The sequence below is a fragment of the Anastrepha ludens genome, chromosome 2 (assembly GCF_028408465.1).
Source record: "Anastrepha ludens isolate Willacy chromosome 2, idAnaLude1.1, whole genome shotgun sequence".
In the NCBI taxonomy this organism is placed as follows: domain Eukaryota; kingdom Metazoa; phylum Arthropoda; class Insecta; order Diptera; family Tephritidae; genus Anastrepha; species Anastrepha ludens.
Genome location: NC_071498.1, coordinates 45,949,232 through 45,972,442, shown reverse-complemented (window position 1 = coordinate 45,972,442; position 23,211 = coordinate 45,949,232). Strand labels below are relative to the sequence as shown.

The window sequence follows — 23,211 nt, the reverse complement described above, 5'->3', positions numbered from 1 at the left end:
TGGGAATTTTCAAATGTACTCTACCTATGTCTTACTACTCGTTCGATTGAAATTCAACTATACGAGTTTTTTATATTTGCCATTTTCAATTTTCAATGTATTCCAATTGATTTTTGATTTTCCATTTAGTAGTTTTTTGCACTAATATTCTGCTCTCATTCGTATTTCAGACGTTGCAATCGAGACAACAACGACACTTCAAGTAAAGCAAATAAACAACAGCGCAACAAAAGCCGCTTGAAAGGCAGCAAACAGACACAACAATAAAATTAACTCTTTCCTGCGGCAACAAATCACAAAAAGGTCCTCAACTGAGATCCAATTGTCTAGCATTTTATATCATCATTTCCAACGCATCCCATTTTTTACAATATTCAACGCATCCCATTTTTTACCTTTTCCCTTCGCATAATCTAATCTCTCTTGACAAATCGTATAAGTTCATACAAGAGGAGCCATTATGACTGAGGATACAGAATATAAGAAATTGCCCGTGGACGAGCGTTGCGTACACAAATTGTGGAAAGCACGCGTAGATGGCTATGAAGAAGCGGCCAAAATTTTCCGTGAAATCGACGATGAAAAATCGCCAGAATGGATGAAGTTTTTGGGCCTCATAAAAAAGATGGTCGTCGACTCGAATGTAGTCGCCCAAGAAAAAGGACTCGAGGCGGCTTTGATATTTGTTGAGAATTGCGGTCAGGCGGGCAAAACAGTGGGCGATGTGATGGCGGGCATTGTGCAGAAGTGCATTGCAGCACCCAAAGCCAAAACCAAAGATATTGCCGTGCAAGTGACGCTCATGTATATTGAAATTGAAAAGCAGGAGGCTGTCATGGAGGAGCTTATCAAGGGCATGGAGCATAAGAATCCAAAAATTGTTGCCGCCTGTGTGTCGGCCACAACAATGGCGCTGCGTGATTTTGGCAACAAAGTAGTCGGTGTAAAACCACTGATTAAGAAGCTGGCACCACTGATGAGCGATCGCGATAAGACGGTACGTGACGAAGGCAAACAGTTGGCCATAGAGATTTATCGGTGAGTGTGGCAAAGAGCGTGCAGTTCTACGTGTGGCAATACTAATTGGTTTTTTTTTGCAGCTGGATTGGCGCCGCAATGAAACCACAAATCACCTCATTGCCTCAGGTCACACTCAAAGAGCTAGAGGATGAATTTGATAAACTCAAGGGAGAGAAGGCTGAACCGTCAAGGTGATTTCAAAACAGATATATATATATGTATATATAAATGTAGCTGCTGACCTTTCGAAATTAATAAATTGTTTTCCTTTACTTCATTGCAGATATCTAAAATCACAACAGGAAAAGCAACAGCAAATTTCTGCCGCCGCAGCAGAGCACGATGAAGCTGGTGATGGTAATTATTTTTCTTATTAAATTTTAATTAAATTGCTCTGTCAACGGTAGAGTTAAGAAGAAATTCTTAAGATTTAATTCTTGCCTTATTAACAACTTTTAAACTCGAATATAAAAAACTAGATTTCTGAATTTCACATAAAGACAAAATCGATTGGCTAATAGACCATAGTTAATAAATACAAAGCTTAAGTTATTTCCTGTCGATAAACCGCTTAAAGTACCAAAAGTGTGCAGCATTTCCGCGACAATCCGGAATACGTTATTTTAAATCGTGACATTTCGCTTTCTCATAGAGCATTTTTTGCCCTTCTCATTGCACAATCTTCACAGGGTTGAAAGGCGAATTTGACTTAATTTATGCGCAATTAGGGTGGAAACCGGTTTAGGAGGCCAACATTTTGGTATTTTTCGAGAATTTTTTGAACAAAGAAGGAATACTCAGAAATTATTTAAGTTTAGAGGATATTTTATTTATATTTTTAGGTACACTTTTAAAATTTTTTGTAGCTATTTCCGCGGGAGATAGTGGCATTAGAGCGAGCTGTCCATGGACGATCGCCATCCGAGTGTCTTGCTGGTGGGAATTCCTGAAGTTGCAATTTTTCTCTGAAATCAACAGCATTTGTTTTTTATTAACAACATATTTCCCAAGAACATGAACCTAATTGTGGGGGAAAAATATTGAAAATTGCATGCCTTTGAGGCGCCTGAAGACAAAGTAGCTTTTTATACCATATTTTTCATCTATTTTGCTTAAAAAACTATATTTTAAATAATAATATAATTCCAGTATATTAGGTTCATTTAAATTAGAATTCAATAAAGAAAAAATCCCGAAAAATTTTAGAACGATTGGTCGATAACTTTTTAAGCTTGATTGCCCACCAGTTGAAAAAAAATCGTTTCGAGAAAAACGCGTTTGAAATAAAGCATTGTATCGTAAGCGCTACGGAGCCGAACCGACGGGCTCTCACTTAAGTGCTCATAGCATCGGGAATAATACGAATTTAGCTTTAAAGTTTTTACCTCATATTTTTGAGTAGTTATATATTACTAACGATTTATGCAATAAAAAAATCGATTTTTTGATCGATCTAAACCGGTTTCCCCCTTAATTGCACTATTTATTAATTGAGTTGTTGTATGGTAAATTGAGTTCAATTAAAGCCGTAGTTTAAGGGCCGAAAAAAAGAAGTTAGAAGGCCGAAAAAAGCGAATTTTCCTGAATTTTTTCTGACGAAACTTAAATTTACTGATCTTAAAATTTGTACACATATTATGTTGTCTTTTAATTGTATTTTATGATCTAGTAAAGGGTGGCGCAAAATTAATCGGGTGGCGCAAAATTAACCATTCAACTTTTTACTAAAAAAAAACAAAAAAATATTTTGAATGACGGAAATCTTTATTTTGACCCTTACGTGCTCCATTGCTTGTCTGTTTGTATGCTGCAGCTGTCTAGCTCAAAAGTGTCAAATATGATTGCCGTAGGACGATATTTGCAAATATTATAAATCTTTCCATAATTGATTAATTTTGCGCCACCTGTTATTAGTAAAAATATTTATTTGGAAAGAAGCTACAGCTTCTAAAAAAAACTAAAACGAAATCGATTTTTGACCAAAATTTCAGCCTTAAATTGTTTATAAAAAAAACATCTGTGAGAAAAAATCTTCGATTAAATACTAAAAAATATATTTAAGAAGCTCGTGTTAAAATGTGAGACTAATCGGTTTAGCCCTTTTCGAGTAATGTTGGTCACCGGCTTTGAAAACACCATTTTGAGCAAAACGCGTTTAAAGTTTGAAAAGCACTTTAAATAGGATAATTTTTGTTTGTTTTTGTCTTACATGGAGTTGTCAATTCCAGGACCATATAATATACCCTACGCCGCTTCGGCAGCTTCTAATAACTCGAACTGATGTTGTCTGCGGGTGTTCTCGCGCTGCTCATCTTCTTTTTCGGCATATGAATGCGCATGTGCATTGGGCCCAAGTTTGGGAGAGATTTTCCAAATCAGTTGATTGTAACTCTCGTTGTTGTTTTGGTTAAAACCACCTACACATCTTTCTAATAAATTCTCATTGCTGAGATCTGTGTAAATCGGAAGTATAGCCCCAGCAACATCTTCTGGTAATGGCTCATAATCATTTTCGAAAGTGGATAATTGATTGGCAGCTGCAGCCCTCTGCACCATGAGTCTGGTACGTCCGGGCACTTGTCGTGTTGAGGTTTTTCGTCAGTTAAAAAATAATGATAATATGTGGCCCAGATAGCACTATACATTATTTCAACGGAATCATAATTTCTCATTTTTACTAAGCCATAATAAACTGTCAACGTATCGATCATCTTTCCAGTAAGTTTGCCTTTTCCACCGAGAGTTTTTTTTGTATTTTTTTTCCGTTTTTGCTTTCAACTGTTTCGATATTTTTTTTTTACACAATCCCGGAGACACGTGCCCATTCGTTTCTGTACGTGTCCAATACATTCTTTTTTCACAACATGAAAATTCTTGATCACCGTAAGGTAGGTGCAGCATTTAAAATTCCCGACTACGTTTTGGAGTCATCGTCTTCGATGTAGTTACATGACAACAAGTTTTTCTAATGAACGTTTGAACATTTCGACGACTGAATCTACTTTCATTTTCCCGGAAGAACCAGAATGCTGCACCTTTTACCCTAATCTGAGGACTTTAATGACAAATAAAAATCTTTGATTTATTTCATAAGAGTAGAATTTATGTTACGATCTGCACACTTATCACACTGCAAACCAATTTTAAAACCAAATCCTCGTTCACAGATCTTACATTTCACATATTCAGAAATTGCTGCAAACACTGTTATAAAACTTAAAATGCGATACTCAACAGACGGATCACGCGGAACTGACATTTCCTCTTGTTCTTTAAATTTTTTCGCCGAGGCACTGAAACTACTTTCATCCGTTTCAGCTGTTTTTGGATTAAAAACATTTTTGCGCTTTTTTGTTCTCGACTTACGTATGTTAAGAGATTTTCTCATCTCCCTAGAAGACTTCATTCGAAAAAATTACAGAAAAAATATGAACGAACTCACAAATTTACTGCTTGGCTTAGCTGCTTATACTGACTATCTTAAATATTTTCCAGTTTGTGGAGAGAAAAATAAAAATTTACCTTTCAGGTATAAAAAAACAATAACACGCTGTTGCTTTACGCATTTAAATATATTAGAATGGAACATTTAAAATAGGCAGGTGCATAAATAAAACGGACAGGTAAGCGCTGCCGCTCCGGCCTTGTACTTTCAAGCACTCTGAAACGCTTCATAAATTTTGCGTGTAACTTCGAAAATATTCACCGGAACGATATTAAATTTTCTGTGTGTATTCTTAAATATATCGCACCCTAAATACAAAAGGGGCACAACTCAAAATTTTCCACACTCGAGCTTGACTTGTTTACAGTAGCACAGAAAACAAACTATGTGACATATCACGCTGAAATTTGCCATGTAAGCTTATAATAGTCCTACCAAAAAACAAAAAATTTATTTTTCCATATGTCATCCGCGGACCGTTTTATTGATAACGTCTCGTTCATATTTGAGCAGAAGGTACATTTTGAGTTGTGACCCTTTTGTATTTAGGGTGCGATATGTGCATTGGTTGAATTCTTGTATAGTAATTAAGCTCATTGCCTTTATGCAATTTTAATTTCTCAATTACGCAATAAGGGCGCATACTTTTAGGCGCTTATCTGGAATGCTGCTGGAGTGATTTAGCCGGATATAAATCCGGCACATTCTGATAACGTAAATGCGAATGTCGTAGAAATGGCAGAAGAATTTCTTATATTCCCTAGTGCTGACACAGTGTCGAAAAATATTTGATTTTCATTCTGACCATTGCTGCGCCATATAACAGTTTCAGTGTCAAAATCTAGAAATGAAGTAATTAATTACAAATCGTCTTTTTTCTGGGTCATTAACACTCATTTTGCTGCATTCCCCAGATATGTTCCTCTACAAATTTCCATATATTTCTCTTCAACTCTTCCGCTTTGCGCGCACCCACCCAAATGAGCTCACCATAGCAAACTATATCAACTAAAGTGATTTAGGAAATTTAAAATTTTTGCTGGGTTTTATTTTGTAAGTAGCTTTTTTTTTTAGATATTAGAAATGCGATAAACGTGCCCGGAAATGCTGTCGGTTAGCTTAATTGCCACTTTGTCACGCAACAATGGACACATTGGCAATTTCTCTATGCTACAATAAAATGAATTTACTTCTACCCAACCACGCCCCGAAAACACAATTTTCTCACCTTTATTTATTGCGTTTTTCAATTTTTATTTACAATTCATTTTATTCATATGTAATTAATTTTTTTTCCTCGCCTTTTGCTTTGTAGATGATGATGGCGAGGGTGAAGAAGTTGTTGATCCAATGGATCTCATTGACCCAGTTGACATACTCTCGAAAATGCCCAAAGATTTCTATGACAAATTGGAGGAGAAGAAGTGGACATTGCGTAAGGAATCGCTAGAAGCACTCGAAAAACTTTTAACAGAGAATCCAAAATTGGAGAACGGCGAATATGGGATACTGGTGAATACACTGAAAAAGGTCATCACGAAAGACACCAATGTGGTGCTGGTCGCAATGGCCGGAAAGTGTCTGGCAATGTTGGCCAATGGCTTGGGCAAGCGTTTCGGCACCTATGCAATGGTAAGTAGGTTTAGTGTAAATTATTTTTAATTTAACAATTGCGTTGCAAAAATTTCTAGTTATTTAAATAATAATCAAACACTCCTTAATAATTACTGTTTTCTGCTTTTATTTTTCTTGTTATTTTTCCTCTAGGCTTGCGTGCCCTCTCTTTTGGAAAAATTCAAAGAGAAGAAGGCCAATGTTGTCGCTGCGCTTCGCGAATCCACGGATGCTATCTACCCATCCACCAGTTTGGAAGCTATGCAGGAATCCATCGTCGAGTCGCTGGGCAATAAAAATCCAAACGTCAAATCGGAGACAGCTTTCTTTCTCGCTCGTGCCTTTGCACGCACTCAACCAACTGCTATCAACAAGAAATTACTCAAATTGCTTGTGACTACACTTATAAAGACATTAAACGAACCTGATCCCACAGTACGTGATGCTTCAGCAGAAGCTTTGGGCACTCTACTCAAACTAATGGGCGATAAATCTGTGGGACCTTTCCTGATTGAAGTGGATGCACTTAAGATGGCAAAGATTAAGGAATGTCAAGAGAAGGCCGAAATTAAAGTGAAAGTGATAGGCCCCAAAAAGGAACGACCTGCTACTGCGCCAGCGTCCAAGACTTCAGTTACAGGCTCAGCTGGTAATGTGGGTTCGGGTGCATCGTCACGTAGCGGTTCCACCGAACCGAAGCCAGTGTCGCGTCCTGCTACCGCAGGAGGCAAGAAGTCGGTTAAACGTGCAGTAGGTGGTGGTAGTGGTGGTGCCGCACCACTCTCCAAATCCGCTAGTAACGCTAAAATGTTGGCTACTGAGCGTGAAATGTCACTCGAAGAAGTGCAAGCCAAGGCTGAGGAATTGCTGCCGGCGGACGTGCTTTCTGGTTTGATTGATTCGAATTGGAAGAATCGTTTGGCAGCTTGTGAGAACTTATTACAAACAATTGGTGATTTTGATGCCAAACAACCGGGTTTGTCACAGGTACTTGTGCGTACGATTAGTGCACGCAAGCCGGGTTTGAAGGTACGGCTGATTAAAAAGTTTTCCAAAATAAATTTTTATTAACCTATTCCATTTGCATTGCAGGAGATGAATTTCCAAGTTCTGAAGAATAAACTGGACATCATTCGCATTGTCGCCGAAACTTACCCGCTAACAACGATTACAATCGATCTGGTGGTTAATGAGGTGACCGAAAAGCTAGCTGACATTAAAAATGGGGTCACGGCTGCTGATGTACTTACGGCTTTTGCTGAAGCCACTAAATTAGAGCATATAATAGGACGCGTACTCACCTTTGCCTTCGACCAGAAGTCACCGAAAGTGCAATCCGAAGCACTGAATTGGGTAAGCAAGGCCATACTAGAATTTGGCTTTCAAATCCAACCCAAACTATTACTCGAGGACGTCCGCAAAGCTGTGCAAAGCATAAATCCTACAGTGCGCAGCGCTGGTATTGGTTTACTCGGCACAATGTCCATGTATATGGGCAGCACGCTAATGATGTTCTTTGAGAGTGAGAAACCGGCATTGAAGTCACAAATTCAGACGGAATTCGATAAGAATGCTAGTGAAAAGCCCCCAAAACCGATACGTGGTGTTAAGAAATCTGGTGCCAACTCAGGCGGTGGCGCTGGTGAAGCCGATGATGATGCGTGCGATGACGACGAGCCACAGGAGCAAATGAATTTGGCTGACATGTTGCCTCGCATCGACATTGCACCGCAGATCACCGAAACGCTCCTGAAGGAGATGTCCGACAAAGACTGGAAGACACGCAATGAGGGTCTCAATAAACTGCAATCCATTATAAGTGAGGCAAAATTAATTAAACCTACAATTGGCGACTTAGCGCCGGCACTTGCTCTCCGCTTGGTCGACTCGAATGCAAAAATCGCGCAAACCGCCATGTCAATATGTGAGCAACTCGCTAATGCTATGGGCTCCGGCTGTAAAAGTCATGTTCGCGCTCTTTTCCCCGGTTTCCTGCATGCTCTTGGTGACAACAAAGCCGCAGTGCGTGCTGCTGCTTTGAGTTGCATCAACAGTTTTGGCGAAAAAGGTGGATACAAAGAATTTTTCGAGAACGAAATGATCGCTGATGCCCTGAAAACTGGTTCTCCAGCGCTCAAATCCGAGTTGTGGGGTTGGCTAGCCGAACGTATGCCTCAAATGCCTCCTAAATCCGTATCGAAAGAGGAGTTGACGTCGATGGTGCCACACTTGTATGCACACATCTGTGATCGCAATGTAGATGTTCGCAAGAATGCCAACGAGGCGGTATTGGGCATAATGATACACCTCGGTTTCGAGAGCATGGTCAAAGCGCTCGATAAACAGAAGCCGGCGTCCAAGAAGGATATACAAGCAGCATTGGATAAAGCACGGCCGAATCTGCCAATGAAACCTTTACCCAAAGGCAAACAACAAGCACCGATAGAGGAGCCAACGAAGAAGACAGTGCGTGGTGGCGCACAGAAGAATGCTACAGCTAAGGGTGGTGCAGCTGGGGCAGGTGATAAGGCCAGCGGTGCTTCCTCGCGTAAAAAGGATGAAGATGTGGACACATCACCATTGTTGGCAGTTAATAATTCTAAAAATCAACGCTTGATTGATGAGCAGAAAATGCGCGTACTTAAGTGGACATTCACAACGCCAAGGGAAGAGTTCATTGATTTACTCCGCGAACAAATGACTACGGCCAATGTAAATAAGGGACTAATGGCCAACATGTTTCACGATGACTTTAGGTGAGTGATTAAATGTTGGCAATTGAGGGTGCCAAGAACTGCCAATTTAGCATTATTCCCAAAATTAGTGGGGACGGTTTTATGTTGTTGTACCAACAACAATATAGTGATCTACGTAAATAAAATAAATTAAGTAGGTGTAGACTAAATTCGTGCATGAAATCTTAAAAAACAAATCATGGAAGGTTCCAAGAGGTTTTCTATTTTTAAAAAAATTAGTTGTAGCAGCATAAAATGCTGGGAAATGCTGCTGGAGTGACAGTCCTTGTTCAGATATAAAACTGTGGATCGTTTCGGTAACGACTAATGTGGGAACCAAAAATTTTAAGTTCTTTTTGTTTCTTTAACTTTTATTAAAAATTATTTAAATATATTTACAAAATTGTTTCTCACTTTTTTCTCCACCCTATAAAGGTACCATTTAAAAGTTATCGAATCTTTGAACGAAGATTTGCCCAACAACAGCAAAGCGTTAGTCTGTAATCTGGATTTAATATTAAAGTGGCTATCGCTGCGTTTTTATGATACGAATCCTTCGGTTTTGCTGAAGGGTCTCGAGTATCTCAATCAGGTTTTCCAGACATTGGTCGAAATGGAGTACATACTTGCCGAAAACGAAGGCAGCGCATTCATACCACATCTGCTGCTAAAGGTGAGCTTTCGTGTTATATAATATTTATTTTTTTTTCGTCTAATACTTTTTTCATCATTTTTTTTTCAGCTCGGCGATCCCAAAGATGCTGTGCGCGTTGGTGTACGCTCGCTGCTCCGTCAAATATTGCTTGTCTATCCTTATACCAAAGTATTTGTGTACGTTATGGAAGGACTCAAATCCAAGAATGCCCGTCAACGTACCGAATGTTTAGATGAGCTCGGCTATTTGATTGAAAATTATGGTTTAACGGTATGTCAGCCCTCGCAACAGGTGGCATTGAAGGAAATTGCACGTCACATATCCGATCGTGATAACTCTGTGCGCAATGCCGCATTGAATTGTGTAGTGCAGGCATATTTCTTAGCTGGCGAAAAGGTCTACAAGCTAATTGGCCAACTGAATGAAAAAGACTTGTCTATGTTAGATGAGCGTATAAAACGCGCCAAGAAGACGCGAAAACCAACACCAGCTGCGCCGGACACAACAACAACTCTTGGCGTTGGTGGTAGCGGTGGTGTTGGCGTCAAATCGGGTGCGCAGGTGGCGCAGCAGGATATCATTGAAATCGATGAGCCTTCGATGAATGGAGTTTGCGATGAGCTGCCACCGCCAGACGAGCAACCTACGCCGGCAGCAAGGTGAGTGCTGTGGCAGTAAAAGTGCAATCCATGGCAGAACGTGGTGTGTGTGTGTTGAAATCTCAGCAAGAAGAGAGTGAGATGCATATTATGTGACAAAAAAAAAGAAGTAATTTGCGCAGTGGCAAATAACACTGGGGCGTGGTGAAGGTTGTGTAAAGTCGTCATTATTACTCTGGTTGGCTGCTAATTGGTTTGTATCTACTGCGTTTAATTAATAAGGCATTTTGTGCAGCCTTCACAGCGTCTTGGTATTTTAGTCACGGCTCAAATGGCTTAGCGGCATATCGTGTGTTAATGCAATTTCCTGTATTTTACTTTTCAACTAAAATTTCCTTAACTTTCCTTAACCGTTTACACATAATTGTTTTTGGAATATTAAATGCTTATATGTATTACTACTAAACCAAAACAAAACCAACAAAGAAAAAATGATTACTAAATTTTACATTTTTTCTTGATAATTGTATTGCTGCTCTTCTTCCTCGTTTTGCTAGTCTCCATTTATTCTCCATTTATATTATAATTTTTAATGAATTCACATTTTATTGCTCTGCTGCTCTCTAACGTAATATAACTGAGAAAATAATAAGAAAAAACTCAAAAACGAATAATGTTTTAATTTTCACCTCCTTAGTGTGCAATTGCAATCGAATGCGAATGAAGCAAATGCCAGTACGGAATCAAAAGACAAGCGCGCCTCTTCGCTCATAAGACAAGCGTAATTCCCTTTTTAACATTTTCTACTTTTATTATTTACTTTTTAACTATTTTTATTTTAAGTTGCTTTTTATTTTTTGTTGCAGCTTATCATTTTTATTATTACATGTGTAACACACCCAGTTTTAAAAATTTAAAATTTTTCTATTTGGTGTTCACCTGAATTTTATTAAACTAACAGTCACACATCACACTAACCATGTACATATGTATGTTTGTGTGTGTATTTAAATGTTGGGTGTGTATGTTTTTAATCCGTATATAAAAATATTTACTTTGTGTGCAACGGTAATTGAAAAACTTGTTATGGCTATTAATTGTTTGTGAAGCTTTTATTTATTAAAATTGGACTAAGCGACTTTTGAAGGTGAAAATTTCCCGCGTGCTGATTTAGCCGAGTTCTCCATATCCATTTGCTCCCTGATTTTTTTGTCAATATCTAGAAATAAAAAAAAAAATTGAAAATTACCATCATTTTTCGACAATATCTAGAAATAAAAAAAGACATTGAAAATTACCAACAAAGTTTAAAAAAAAAAAAAAAAATTATTACAAAATTTTAGATTTTTTAGAAAGTTTATTCAAATATGCACTCTTTACCCACCGTACTATTTTATGTTTGGTTTGTTTCGTCTTATTCAGAACTTATTCTACTTTTTCAAAAAATAAAAAAGTGCATACTCTCCTTGTCACTAGTTTGTTTGGGCAAATTTTTCAAAAGACCTTTAAATTAAAAAAAAAGTTTTGAAAGATGAATTATATGGATGGTTGGTTTAAATCCACTTTTAATTTATCAGCTTCTAATTTGAACTAAAAAAAAATGCGTTAAAATGCTCATTCAACTAACAATAAAATTTTGCTTAAAATTGCTAATCCATAGCTATATTTTGCGACTTCGACTCTCCAAGCACTTGCTTTGTTTGAGTTTTGGAATTCAGTTTAATTTTAATTGGATTTGCATTCTAATAAATATTCGCTCATAGAGCCCATCATAATATTATATATAGATTTTTTTTGTAACACGGGAATAGCTGACATTGTTTTAATATATATTAACCTGTTAAGCGATTCGTTTTTCTTAGACAGCTCGATTTACTGTGCTGAATTAATTTCAAGCGATGGACTGTCGATGCAAAACCGGTTTTCAGCCAAATATTGAATTCACCGTGCGCGTTGGATGAACGATTATGATAACGATTATCAGGAAATTCAGTGTTCATGCTTACTTTATAATGTCAAAATAATAGGGAAATTTTCGTTTTTTGCTTAACTTTAAATTTCATAGCAAATGCAATTTCCTTTTTCGACATGACGCACATAGGTATACGACATTAACTAAAAAATGAACTTTTGAAATTGACGCATGCTATATACACTTAACAGGTTAATAAACATAAAATCTCTGGCTACTTTTCGGGTATTAAAAATAATTAATTTTAATTTAACCGTGATTGAGCAAGAATGCTAAAGGTTTGCTCTTTAACTATGGTGAACAAGAAAATTGTGAGAGGAACTTCGGCTGCCACGTCACATGGAGATTCGGCAGCCGAATTCTACACGATCATTTCACACATATTCACACACTCGTCCATTCGATGGTTGTTCAATAGCAATGAAGCAACAAAAGTGAAGACTGTGTTGATTCTTTTCGCATATCACTAACACAATATTATTGTCGGCCGAAGTCTATACGATAATTTCATATGTATTCCCACTCTCCGTCCAATCAGTGGTTGTTCAGACGGCAACGCAGTGTCATTGGTTGATTTTTTTCTCATATCACTAACACAAGCTAAATTTTGTTAAAACCACCCCAAACGACGTCAGCTCATCAGCTGATTCTGTCCAATCTCAGAGCCGAATAACGGTCTACTAAAGAGCATACCTCGATTAATCTCTTCATCATGGGGATAGAAAATTTGTTTGATTTAAATTTTATTTTTTTTTTATGGAATACCAATAGAGTCATTAATGTTATACATACGAAAACGCACCTTAACAAGGGAAGGCGCCCCTTACCATAACATCCACTTCGCGGCTCTGGTGGAGTTCTAAGCATTGCTTGTTTTTCCTTAAATCATAAAAGTACTCGTTAAATCTGATACGCTAAAATTGAATTTATTTCAAGATTAAATTACTTCTAATTGAGGTGTGTCTTTTCTCCAGCGTATTTTACGTTTGGTTTTAGTTCACTATTTTTTGCTAATAAATGATTTTAGGTGTTTTTTATTGCTGAATTGAGCAAAGAAATAAATATGCACACAAAATTTGAGCAAATAAATAAATATGAAACCGAACACAGCAAATAAAACAGTATTTTTTGCCGATATAAATCTGTACCCAAGGGGGTTTAGAGTGCATTATTATTTTATTTTATGCTTGGACATGAAATAGCGTTTTTGAAAATATATTTTTTTAATATCAGTCCGTTATAAACAATTTTTTGTACCACTTCCATTCCATTTTTGTTAATAGCAGACCCACCACATTTAATATAAAAACTCCCATATTATTATTAATTGGGTTTTGGATTTAATATCATGTTTGGTTTTTAGAAAATCCAAATCAAATCAAAAATACATTTTTGTACAGGGTCTTTCAAGTTCCAGTTTCTTTTTTATATGCAAGTTAAGCTCCTATTTCAAACGAGAATTCGTTGTCTGTTTATTTACGTATGTAGGTATGTACTCGTATATGTTTCATATAGTAGAGAACAAACAATTTATGAATGATAAATAATTTTCTAAATATTTCCCGCGTGCACACTTACAGATGTAGATTCTAAATTTCGGTGGCATTCAAGCATAAAGGGGGCGCTAATTCGGCAATTTCCTGCCAAATATTATGTCAACACTTCCATTTTTCTAATTCATTTACATTAACTCTGCCTTTGACATGGTTAATCAGAAAATAGTTCGAAGTCGTTTAATCCGAACGCCGCTCAAATTGCTCAAATTTCGTGAAATTTTTTTCCCGATTATTCCGTTTAGAAAATAATTGATTGACATGCCCCACGGTTTTTTTGAAACACATATAATCAAAATCCATTACAACAGGCCAAATACATTGGTAGCATAGCCCCAACTACTATGGGCGCTATCCAATTGGCAAACTTTGATTGTTGCTGTTGTTGTAGTAGCATAAACATTCCCTATGAATGTACGTGAAATGCTGTTGGAGTGGCAGTCCTTAAATGGATATACGTAAATTCGGGTCGTTCCGGTAACGTAGAACCAAGTGTCGTGGGAACGGTCAAATTTTAATGTTTGCTAAATGTTTTCTTTGGCTTAATTTTCAACTAAATGACCAGAACGAATCTGCGCTGTTGTTTTATATCTTCTACCAAGCCAAAAGGCGCAAAATTTTTCGATAAATTTTTTTTTAATTTGGGATCTGTTAAAAATATTTACAGTTTTGCGAAATATAGTTACCGCTGATTCACCATTTTCATAGTGAATTTTAATTATTTGTACGCGGTTATTGAACAAAATCGAGCTCGTTTTGGGAAACTGAAGAGATCTCTACATGAGGTCTACCAACAGCATCGAATTGCGGCAGCTGTCAGAAGAACCTAAAACGGCGAAAAAGAAACTCGATCGTGGGAGATCCTGCACATACAAAAAACCATAAAGGGTCTGTTGAATCCAGCAGTATTTTATTCTTATGTTAAAACTAGCTTTAACCCGCGGCCCCGCTCGCGTAGGAGTAGTTTTGAGGGATTTAGGATATGTATATTATATAAAAGAATTACAAACAATAATTTCATAGAAAATAATTTTTTATTAATAACCATAATATTGCAATACCCGGCATCCGTTGCTATGCTTCGTTGAATAAAATCAAAACAACCAATCAGAAAAATATCAAGCAAAATTATTTTTATTAATTTTCTATCTCAAACCGTTTTTGAACTTTGCATTTGGGTCATAGTTGAACAGCTTATGCGGATTATGAAGTCTAGAGTGTGCTATAAATAGTGGGAAATAGGAAAAACTAAGATTTTTTAGATTATTAGTGACGAATGAGAGTGGTGGCGCGGCCTAGGGGCTGTGGGAAGGGAGTTCCATCATAAAAACATGCCTATAACCTTCATTGGGGGAAAATATGAATGTACATATACACATTTTTTCGTCATTTGGTGTTGTCGTTTCGTAGTGATGCGCGGACAACGTACAGACATTCACCTTTATAGTATAGATATATGAGAGCATTTTAATGATTTTTTTTAGTTCAATGTCAGAAAACACGTTGTGAGCCTTAACTTCCTCCACAATTCTTATCCATGCATCTCGGGTGCATTTTCTTGTTTGGCTCTACATATTGTTAGTTTTGAAATATGATTATATTAAAGTAGTGCATTATTTTTGGAAAAATTGAAAAAAAAAAAAATAACTATAGTCCACTAATTCTTATTCAGCTTCGGAATCAACTAAAGATAATGTGCGAAAGCCATTTAGTATTTGAAAGGTACTACAAGCAACTACTGTTGCAGAAATCTTTCTATAACATCACCGTACAATACTTAGGGCTCTGTTTTAATAGTTTTAGTTAAAAATATTTGACTGCACAATAGTACAGTATATGCCACAAAACTTTCTAAAAACGGCAATGTTTTTTTGTGTAGACCCTAATAGTTGAACGTCTTTTTAACCTCAGGCCTTAGAAATAAAATAAAATTTTGGATTAAGGGGTTAGGGGTAGTCAGAGGCCCGAAAAAATTATGATTTTCACGAATTTTTTTTTGCTACTTAATTAATTTATTTAACAAAAATAAAAACATAGCATAAAAACATCATGTTTTAACTTGACTTCACCAAAATTTCCAAAAAAAAAATTAATAATTGCAAAAGTTATCGCTGTTTGTGTGAAGCCCGTTTCTCCAGAAGTCCCTTGCGGTGAACATCGCAAGTCCTTGCAGATTCATCTAAAACCAATCGGATGAGAAAAATTATTTTTATTGATAGATAATCTCGAGCCGGATCGAAGCTTTTTTTTTTTTTTTTCAAAATGAACAAAATGGCGGCCTCAGAAAATTTTTTCCAGATTTTAGAAAAAAAAAACCAACAGTTAATTGTTAAAAAAAAATCGAAATTTTTGAAAAAAAAAAATCCTTCGATCAGGCACAAGTTTTTTATGTTTTTCAAAAGCTGTATCAATTTTATTGGAATCTACGTAGCGGTTTTTAAGTTACAGTGTTCACCAGTTTGAAAAACATAGTTTTGAGAAAAACGCATTTAAAGTTTTGCTATCGGCTCCGGAGCGGCCGAGCGCCCTTTGTTAATTGTTGAATAACTTGAAAAGTATTTGTCGGTTTCACTTCAAATTTTTACACAATATTTTTAAAACATTATACTTTAAGAAAATGCAAAAAAAAAAAATCGATTTTTTGAAAATTCTGACTACCCCTAACCCCTTAATCAACGATAAGTATATAAATTTCCTTAACCCGTTGGACACATTTTTTTAAATCTTCGGTTGAGCACACGGGTCTGGTTGTTGTTGTTGTAGCAGCATAACATTCCCCGTGCATATACGAGGAATGCTATTGAAGTGACAGTCCTTGGCCGTATATAAATCCGGGTCATTCCGGTTACGTAGAACCGACTGTCGACAAATATACTTTGAACATTTTACCCGGGTCTGGTCTTTTTTCGTACTGTTCAAGAATCCTCTTTAAAAGGTTATATCCGTAAATCGATGGAAAAATAAATTTTAGGAAGCTGTCTGGAAGTCGTTAGCAAGAACAGAAATGCATGTTCAAAGTCGAAAAAGCCAGTCTGACCAGACTCGGGCGCACAACGGAGGATTAACCTGTCTAAAGGTCCTATTCTGGAGTCTCTCCTTCCTTTCGTTTGGCAGTAAGGATTTTTAGCATTTTTTGTTCAGTACCCCATTTGAAGAAGTTAAAATTATCCGCTACTTATCATTCTCATGTTGCTTTTTTATTTTTATTTTGGAATTTTGTTTTTAATATTAAATCTCACCTGTTTCCTTTCCAATTCTTTGTAATTCGGTGTTTTTCCCTCGGTGCGCACATCAACCACTTTAAATGTCACAGCTAACTGCTCTGCACACGGATTTAGATATTGTCACTGCAACTGCCCGCTTATTTAACAAAATCATTACCATTTCTAATTTTTTAACATCCACATTGATTTTATCACTGCATTTTATTTTGCTTTTTAATTTTTATATATGTAGCTGTATTGCAATTTGACTCCTTCATTTTTCATTACCAACTATTTCATTACCTATTAAAATTATTATTATTTATTGCTTTTATTTGTGTTTTTTGTATGTTTTACTTTTTATTCGCTATTTTGCTCTGCCATTATCTGCTAAAATTGCTTTTTCCTCTATTAGTCTAATTTTTGTGTTCAGTTTTTGTTGATCTGTCGATGATCGCTTGTGTTTTTTGACTTTTGGCGCCAATACTGTTCTCGCTTGTCTTGCTTGAATAACACTCCACACATCAATTCGAAAATTCTAATCATAACAATAAAACCTTGGAACACAAAACTAATAATAAACTGATAAATATTTGAAAGGGAAAATTGAAATGTATTTCAAAAGATGTTTGGAAATATTTCTATGCTACGTATTAAGCAAGTAAATAATCGTAATAATTAGTGTGAGCAAATCATTAAATGCAATTATTCAATTACGTATTGCATATACTTATATTATGTGCACTCAACCTTTATGTAAATTAGTTTATTGTAGTTTATAACAATGTTTTTGTGCTTCTACTCGTGCCGAAACTCACTTAAATAGTCTAGCAAAAAGAAATTTTAAAATACTAGGTGTAGCCGTTAGAAAAATCGTCTCGATCGAAATACAAAATTATAGGTACAGTGGTGGCCTTATAATTAGAAACGAGATAGCAGCATTTGATTTTACTAATACAATTTTAAAATTTATTTCGCCACATCATTTTTTTTTATTAGAAATAATACAAAAACTAGTAGTCTTTCAGTTTAACATAAAAAATGTTTACCATTACTACATTCCTAAAAAAAAAAAAAAAAAACTTAATACTAAACACAAATTCATCTTGGTCAAATAATTAGAAACGACAAGGAAAACTTAAAAATATCTTCAAAAAGTTCAACAAAATTAGCATAATTTTAATATTTTGTGGGATAACCCTTATTTTTTATAACATTTTGCAGTCTTCTCGGCAAGCTTTATATTAAATTTTGCCATCTTTCAACAGATATGCTCTCCCAGCTTCGCTAGCCAATTGAAACAATTCATTATTATTTCTCAGACTTTTGTCCTTGAGATCTCGTTTCACAATTGCCCATAAGTTCTCAATTGGGTTGAGATCAGTACTTTGCGGTCGCCAGTCCAAAACATCAATATTTTGATCCAAAAGCCAACGCTTTACTAACCGTGAAGTGTGCTTTGGATCATTGTCATGCTGGGAAATGTAGTGAACCGGCATGTTCTCAAAGGAATATGGTTCCATTACATTTTCCAGAATGCTTTTATATTGATGTTGGTCCATGATTCCGTCCATGCGCACAATTGGGCCCACGCCACGCCAAGAAAATGCTCCCCAGACCATAATAGATCCGCCACCGTGTTTCACTGTTTTCACAGTATACCTGGGGTCCAAAGCTTTGCCTGGAGGACGCCTCACATATGTTTTTCCATCAGATTGGAATAAATTGAATTTCGATTCGTCACTCCAGAGAACTCTATTCCAGAATCTTGAATCTTTTTTGAGCATTTCCTTAGCAAATCCTAGCCGCTACATAATATTTTTTTTGACACATGCCGTTTTTTTGTGCGATGCACCCACGTAGTCCCGCCTCTTGTAAGCGCCTTCTTATCGTCCGTGCGGATACTTCTACGTTTAATTGCTCTGCAACTTCGGCTTTCATATCATGCGAAGACATAAAAGGGTGCTCTTGCTGGTCGTACAAAAATGCTTATCATCCGCTGGAGTTGTTTTTCGAGGTCTAGGCTTCCTGGCTGGGATTTCAAAGTTCCTCGTTTTTTTTTGTACAAATGAATTGCTCCGAATACCATTTTTTGGAGCAGCCAAACCTTTGTGCGATAGCCGACATTGAATAGCTCCCTCAATTTCGGGGAGCATGACTTTTTCTTACCCATTCTAACAATTGAGATGAACTAAAATTAGAAAAGCTAATCTATGGATTTTTTCAGTATACTTACTTTAACACTAACTCCAAAATAAATATAGAAAATTTATGAAAAAACTGCGCGTTTCTAATTTTGTGGCCAGCCAAGAAACACAATCAGAGACACAATGTGAATTTTTTAAGGAATCAACCATCAAATATAAACGTGTTTTTCTAACTACAATGTTCATCGCCTATTCTAAGAATAACGGTGCTCATAATTCACAGTGCACGTCTTCCAAAAATATGCACAGTGATTTTATTTTTCTAGCACATCGTTTCTAATTATAAGGCCACCACTGTATATTTTTAATAATTTTTTACTAGTAGTTTACGAGTACATATGAGGTGCCGGACAAAACATATTGAACTCATTCATACTTCGATGTAATTATATTTCCTAACGTTAAATGTCATTTCAAATATAAATTAAATACCCAGAACTTAAGACAAACTATTTATTTCTTGAATGCATAAAAAAACTCAACAAACTCATAAAATTATATGCTTAGAAAACAAAACATAAGCGATATTCAGAGCGTCAAAACATATTGGAATAACAATAATTAACTAGTATTTTATAGCATAACCATTATTTTTTATAACTTCACTACATCTTTTTGGCACGGAAGCTATTAGATTGTTGATAACGTCGAGTGGAATATCCAACCAGACTTGTTTGGCAGCTTCAAATAGCCTCTTTTTGTTCCCATTTACTTCTTGCCTGTCTATCCTCTTATTGAGTATCTCCCGAAGGTTCTCAATTGGATTGAGGTCCGGAGATTGTGCTGGCCACTCATGCACATTGATTTTTTCCGATGCGATCCAATTTGCTACCAACTTCGAGGTGTCCTTTGGGTCGTTATCTTATTGGAACGACCACGAAAGTGGCATATTCCACTCAGCATGGGGAAGCATCACGCTCTCTAGTATATTTTGGTATACAAACCTATCCATAATTCCATGTATTAAATGGAGACGTCCAACACCAAGTCCAGAAAAACAATCCCACACCATAATACCACCTCCGTCATGCTTAACCGTACCTTTGCAGTATCGAGGATCTAAACGTTAATATTTTGGCCGGCGAACTCTTCTCATTCCGTCTGAGTATTTCAAGTTGAATTTTGATTCATCAGAAAAAAGTATAGTTCTCCATCGTTTCACTGACCAGTTAATGTGCTCTCGAGCTAATTTCAACCGCTTTAACCGATTTTTTGTGGAAATAAATGGTTTTTTTGCTGCTCTATAACTGTTCAGTCCACCTGCACATGCTCTGCGTTGTACAGTTCGACTGCTAACCTTTAAGTTCAGCTCTTTAACTATACTTGCTGCCGACTTCTCTGGATCTTTCTTCAATTCTATCAATATTTTCGAGTCTTCGTGCTGTGTAGTACCTTTGGTCGTCCTCCACGGTGAAGAGTTTCAACACTTGCAGTTTCTCGGAATTTTTTTTATAATGAAACTAACTGTTGATTTTTTCATTGCGAACTTTTGACAAATATCCTTTTGCGATAAACCGTGATTGTAGTCGTTTATAATTAGTTTTTTCAATTGAACTGAATGGTTTTTCCCCGCCATTCGCGCGTTTTTTTAATAAAAGTACAGAATTCTAGAATTTTCAATAGGAAACTACTATTGACTCTTATTCCAACGCTCACATTGACCGCAATAAAAAAAAAATATCTTAGTACATATCGTCCCCTTAGTATAACAATAGCCTATGTGCTTTGGTTTTGAATTTTTGGATTCTCCATCGTCGGTTTTATATGTGGTCAAAATTTTGTCAAATTCTAGTTCCACAAATTGGGTCAAAACGTCAGTCAAAAAATAATAAATATTTACAGACATAACGAGATTTGAGTGAGAGCTACTGTCCACAAAAAGTTTGAAATTCATTTTCTCAAAACATCAAAAAATGTATAGGCTATTTTAATACTAAGGGGACGATATGGCTTGTACAGTAGCAAAAAAATAACGGAATTTTGGTTGCCTACTTCGATAAACTGAGACGAGTCCAATATTTTGTGTCGCTCTGGATATTGTAGGTATATGTTTGCCTTTTTTCGCTATGATGTAATAGGTCTTATCTTTGAAAATATTTTTTATTTTTTCAAATAACAACTGGTTGCTTTTCATTTCTGTGATATTTTTTCTTATTTAAATAATATTTGCAAGAGTAAAAAGAAATAGCTTCACTAATAGGTATGAGTATCAGTCCAATATGTTTTGTCCGACACTGTATGATACAGTCTGTCTAAAAGAAGCGTTATCGCCATAACTTTGAAATTACCACCTTGATCAACAAGTTTCCGGAATATATTCAGAAAATTGAAAATGCATGTTTATTCCTCAAAAGTGATATTATCGCTTTCAAAGTACTCCCCATCAACTCCAACGCACTTATGCCAGCGTTTGAAACTTTTCTGGAATTCTATTTTTAGTATAGCCATCAGAGCTGCCTTCCATTACTACCTTTCGGCTGTTAAAACTCGTTCCTCTTTGTGGTTTTTTGACTCGATTAAACAAGAAAAAGTCGCAGGGAGCCATATAAGATGAATTCGATGACTATTGGATGTTATTCGTTTCTTTGTGAAAAATTCACGGATAATGAGGGCACTGTGCCACGATGGGTTACCAACTTTGCAGCAACACGACTCAAACCCAAATATCTAACTACAACGTCCTAAATGGATCGATAAACAATGTTCAAACCCTATGTCAGATCTTTGATGGTCAATTTGTGGTTATTGATCAACTTTTCTTTCACTTTATAGATGTATTCATAAGTTTTTGTGCCTTGCCACTACGTTTGTCATCCTCGATGAACTTACGATATCTTCTGAATCGTTCATGCCACTCATAAACGGCAGTTTTCTGTAGAGTATCATTACCGACACAGCTTCTTAATGTTTGTACGATTTTCGCACCATTGAATCCATTTCTAACGCAAGATCTAATACAAATTCGTTGTTTCAAATTCAAACCCATTTTAAGAGGTGGTTTAACCCAAGATATTTTAACTTTTACAAATGTCAAGCAATGGCGATACAATTTTGGTAAGAATGTGAATCACTCACACCTGGCGGTTGTTCCGGTTTTTTTGACCAAGGTGGCATTTGAGCTATTCGATTCTAACAAATGGCATTGTATGTGCCTTGAATATCTATTTATATTTACTATACGCAATAAATTCATTAAATTGTACTACCACCATCATTAGCTATAATGTCTTTATATCTTCGACTCATAATTGTGTTAATTTCTGCGCAAATTGTGGAGGTAATCGACTCCAAATCAGACGAATTTGCCATCTATATTTGTTTCACTTTGAGTTTTTGCTTAACTATTACCCAAATATTTTTAATAGAGTTGGCATCAGGCGACTGTGAAGGCAATCCAATATTTCATTCACATTTAGCTGTTTACAATCTATACTTCGGCTCCGATGCTTGGAGTCGTTATCTTTTTGTAAAAAACCAAATTCGGCTGGTTCTTCCAAACAACTTCGTAGTTGACGACAATGATGCTTTTTATTAAATTTTATTCATTATAAATTTTCGGTAAACACAAGTGAACGGCCAAATCTTTTAATGTGTACGAAGGAAAACTGCTTCAAATCGTTTCAATAGTTTTCAATACGCGGAGCTCATTCAGTAAAAACAAAGTGCGCTTTCTAAATTACTCACAAGGCTAACAAATTGCACCACGCGTATTGCGAAGAGAATGCGCCTATTTAGAAGCATGCAAATTTTTACAACCGATCTTTAAGTTTTTTTTTTGCCGGTCACGCTTCTACTAATCAGACTGTACATTAAAATAGTCTTTCACAAATGGTCAGTAAAATAGGTGCCCCCACATTCATACGGAAAATGTAATTTTTTTAAATGAATAAACACAGATATTCTTTTGTATGTGGTTTTATTTCATAGATAAAAAAAGTAAATAATAATTCAACGATCTTTTAAAACTTAAACATAACATAACAAAAAACAAAAAAATCACATCTAACAACTGAAATCTCAAACCAAATAACAAAGACACTTTATATGTACTAATAATGTGGAAACTCTACTGATTACCGCAGAAAAGTATCCAACAGATAATTTACATAACCCTTCTCAAGCTCTTTTAAACCTTCATCCTTTGAAGGCTTTATTTTCTGGAAGGCCCGAAAAATTGCCTCCTGAATGCCTTTTAAAAGGGATTTTCT

At 36.1% G+C, this 23,211-nt stretch overlaps 1 protein-coding gene across 5 annotated transcripts in view; it reads left to right on the top strand.

Moving 5' to 3' along the window:
* Nucleotides 1–23,211, top strand: part of LOC128870377 (protein mini spindles) — a 59,243-nt gene that overhangs the window by 23,827 nt on the left and 12,205 nt on the right. For 3 of the 5 annotated variants that reach the window (XM_054112995.1, XM_054113001.1, XM_054112992.1), the window contains exons 2-10: nt 171–1,038; nt 1,101–1,211; nt 1,304–1,377; nt 5,781–6,097; nt 6,233–7,108; nt 7,172–8,835; nt 9,250–9,487; nt 9,557–10,128; nt 10,766–10,849. In XM_054112995.1, the coding sequence (XP_053968970.1) occupies nt 461–1,038; nt 1,101–1,211; nt 1,304–1,377; nt 5,781–6,097; nt 6,233–7,108; nt 7,172–8,835; nt 9,250–9,487; nt 9,557–10,128; nt 10,766–10,849 (4,514 nt within the window). In that variant the 5' untranslated portion in view covers nt 171–460. The remainder of the gene's footprint in view (nt 1–170; nt 1,039–1,100; nt 1,212–1,303; nt 1,378–5,780; nt 6,098–6,232; nt 7,109–7,171; nt 8,836–9,249; nt 9,488–9,556; nt 10,129–10,765; nt 10,850–23,211) is intronic. The other 2 variants (XM_054113013.1, XM_054113008.1) reach the window with 1 other exon arrangement.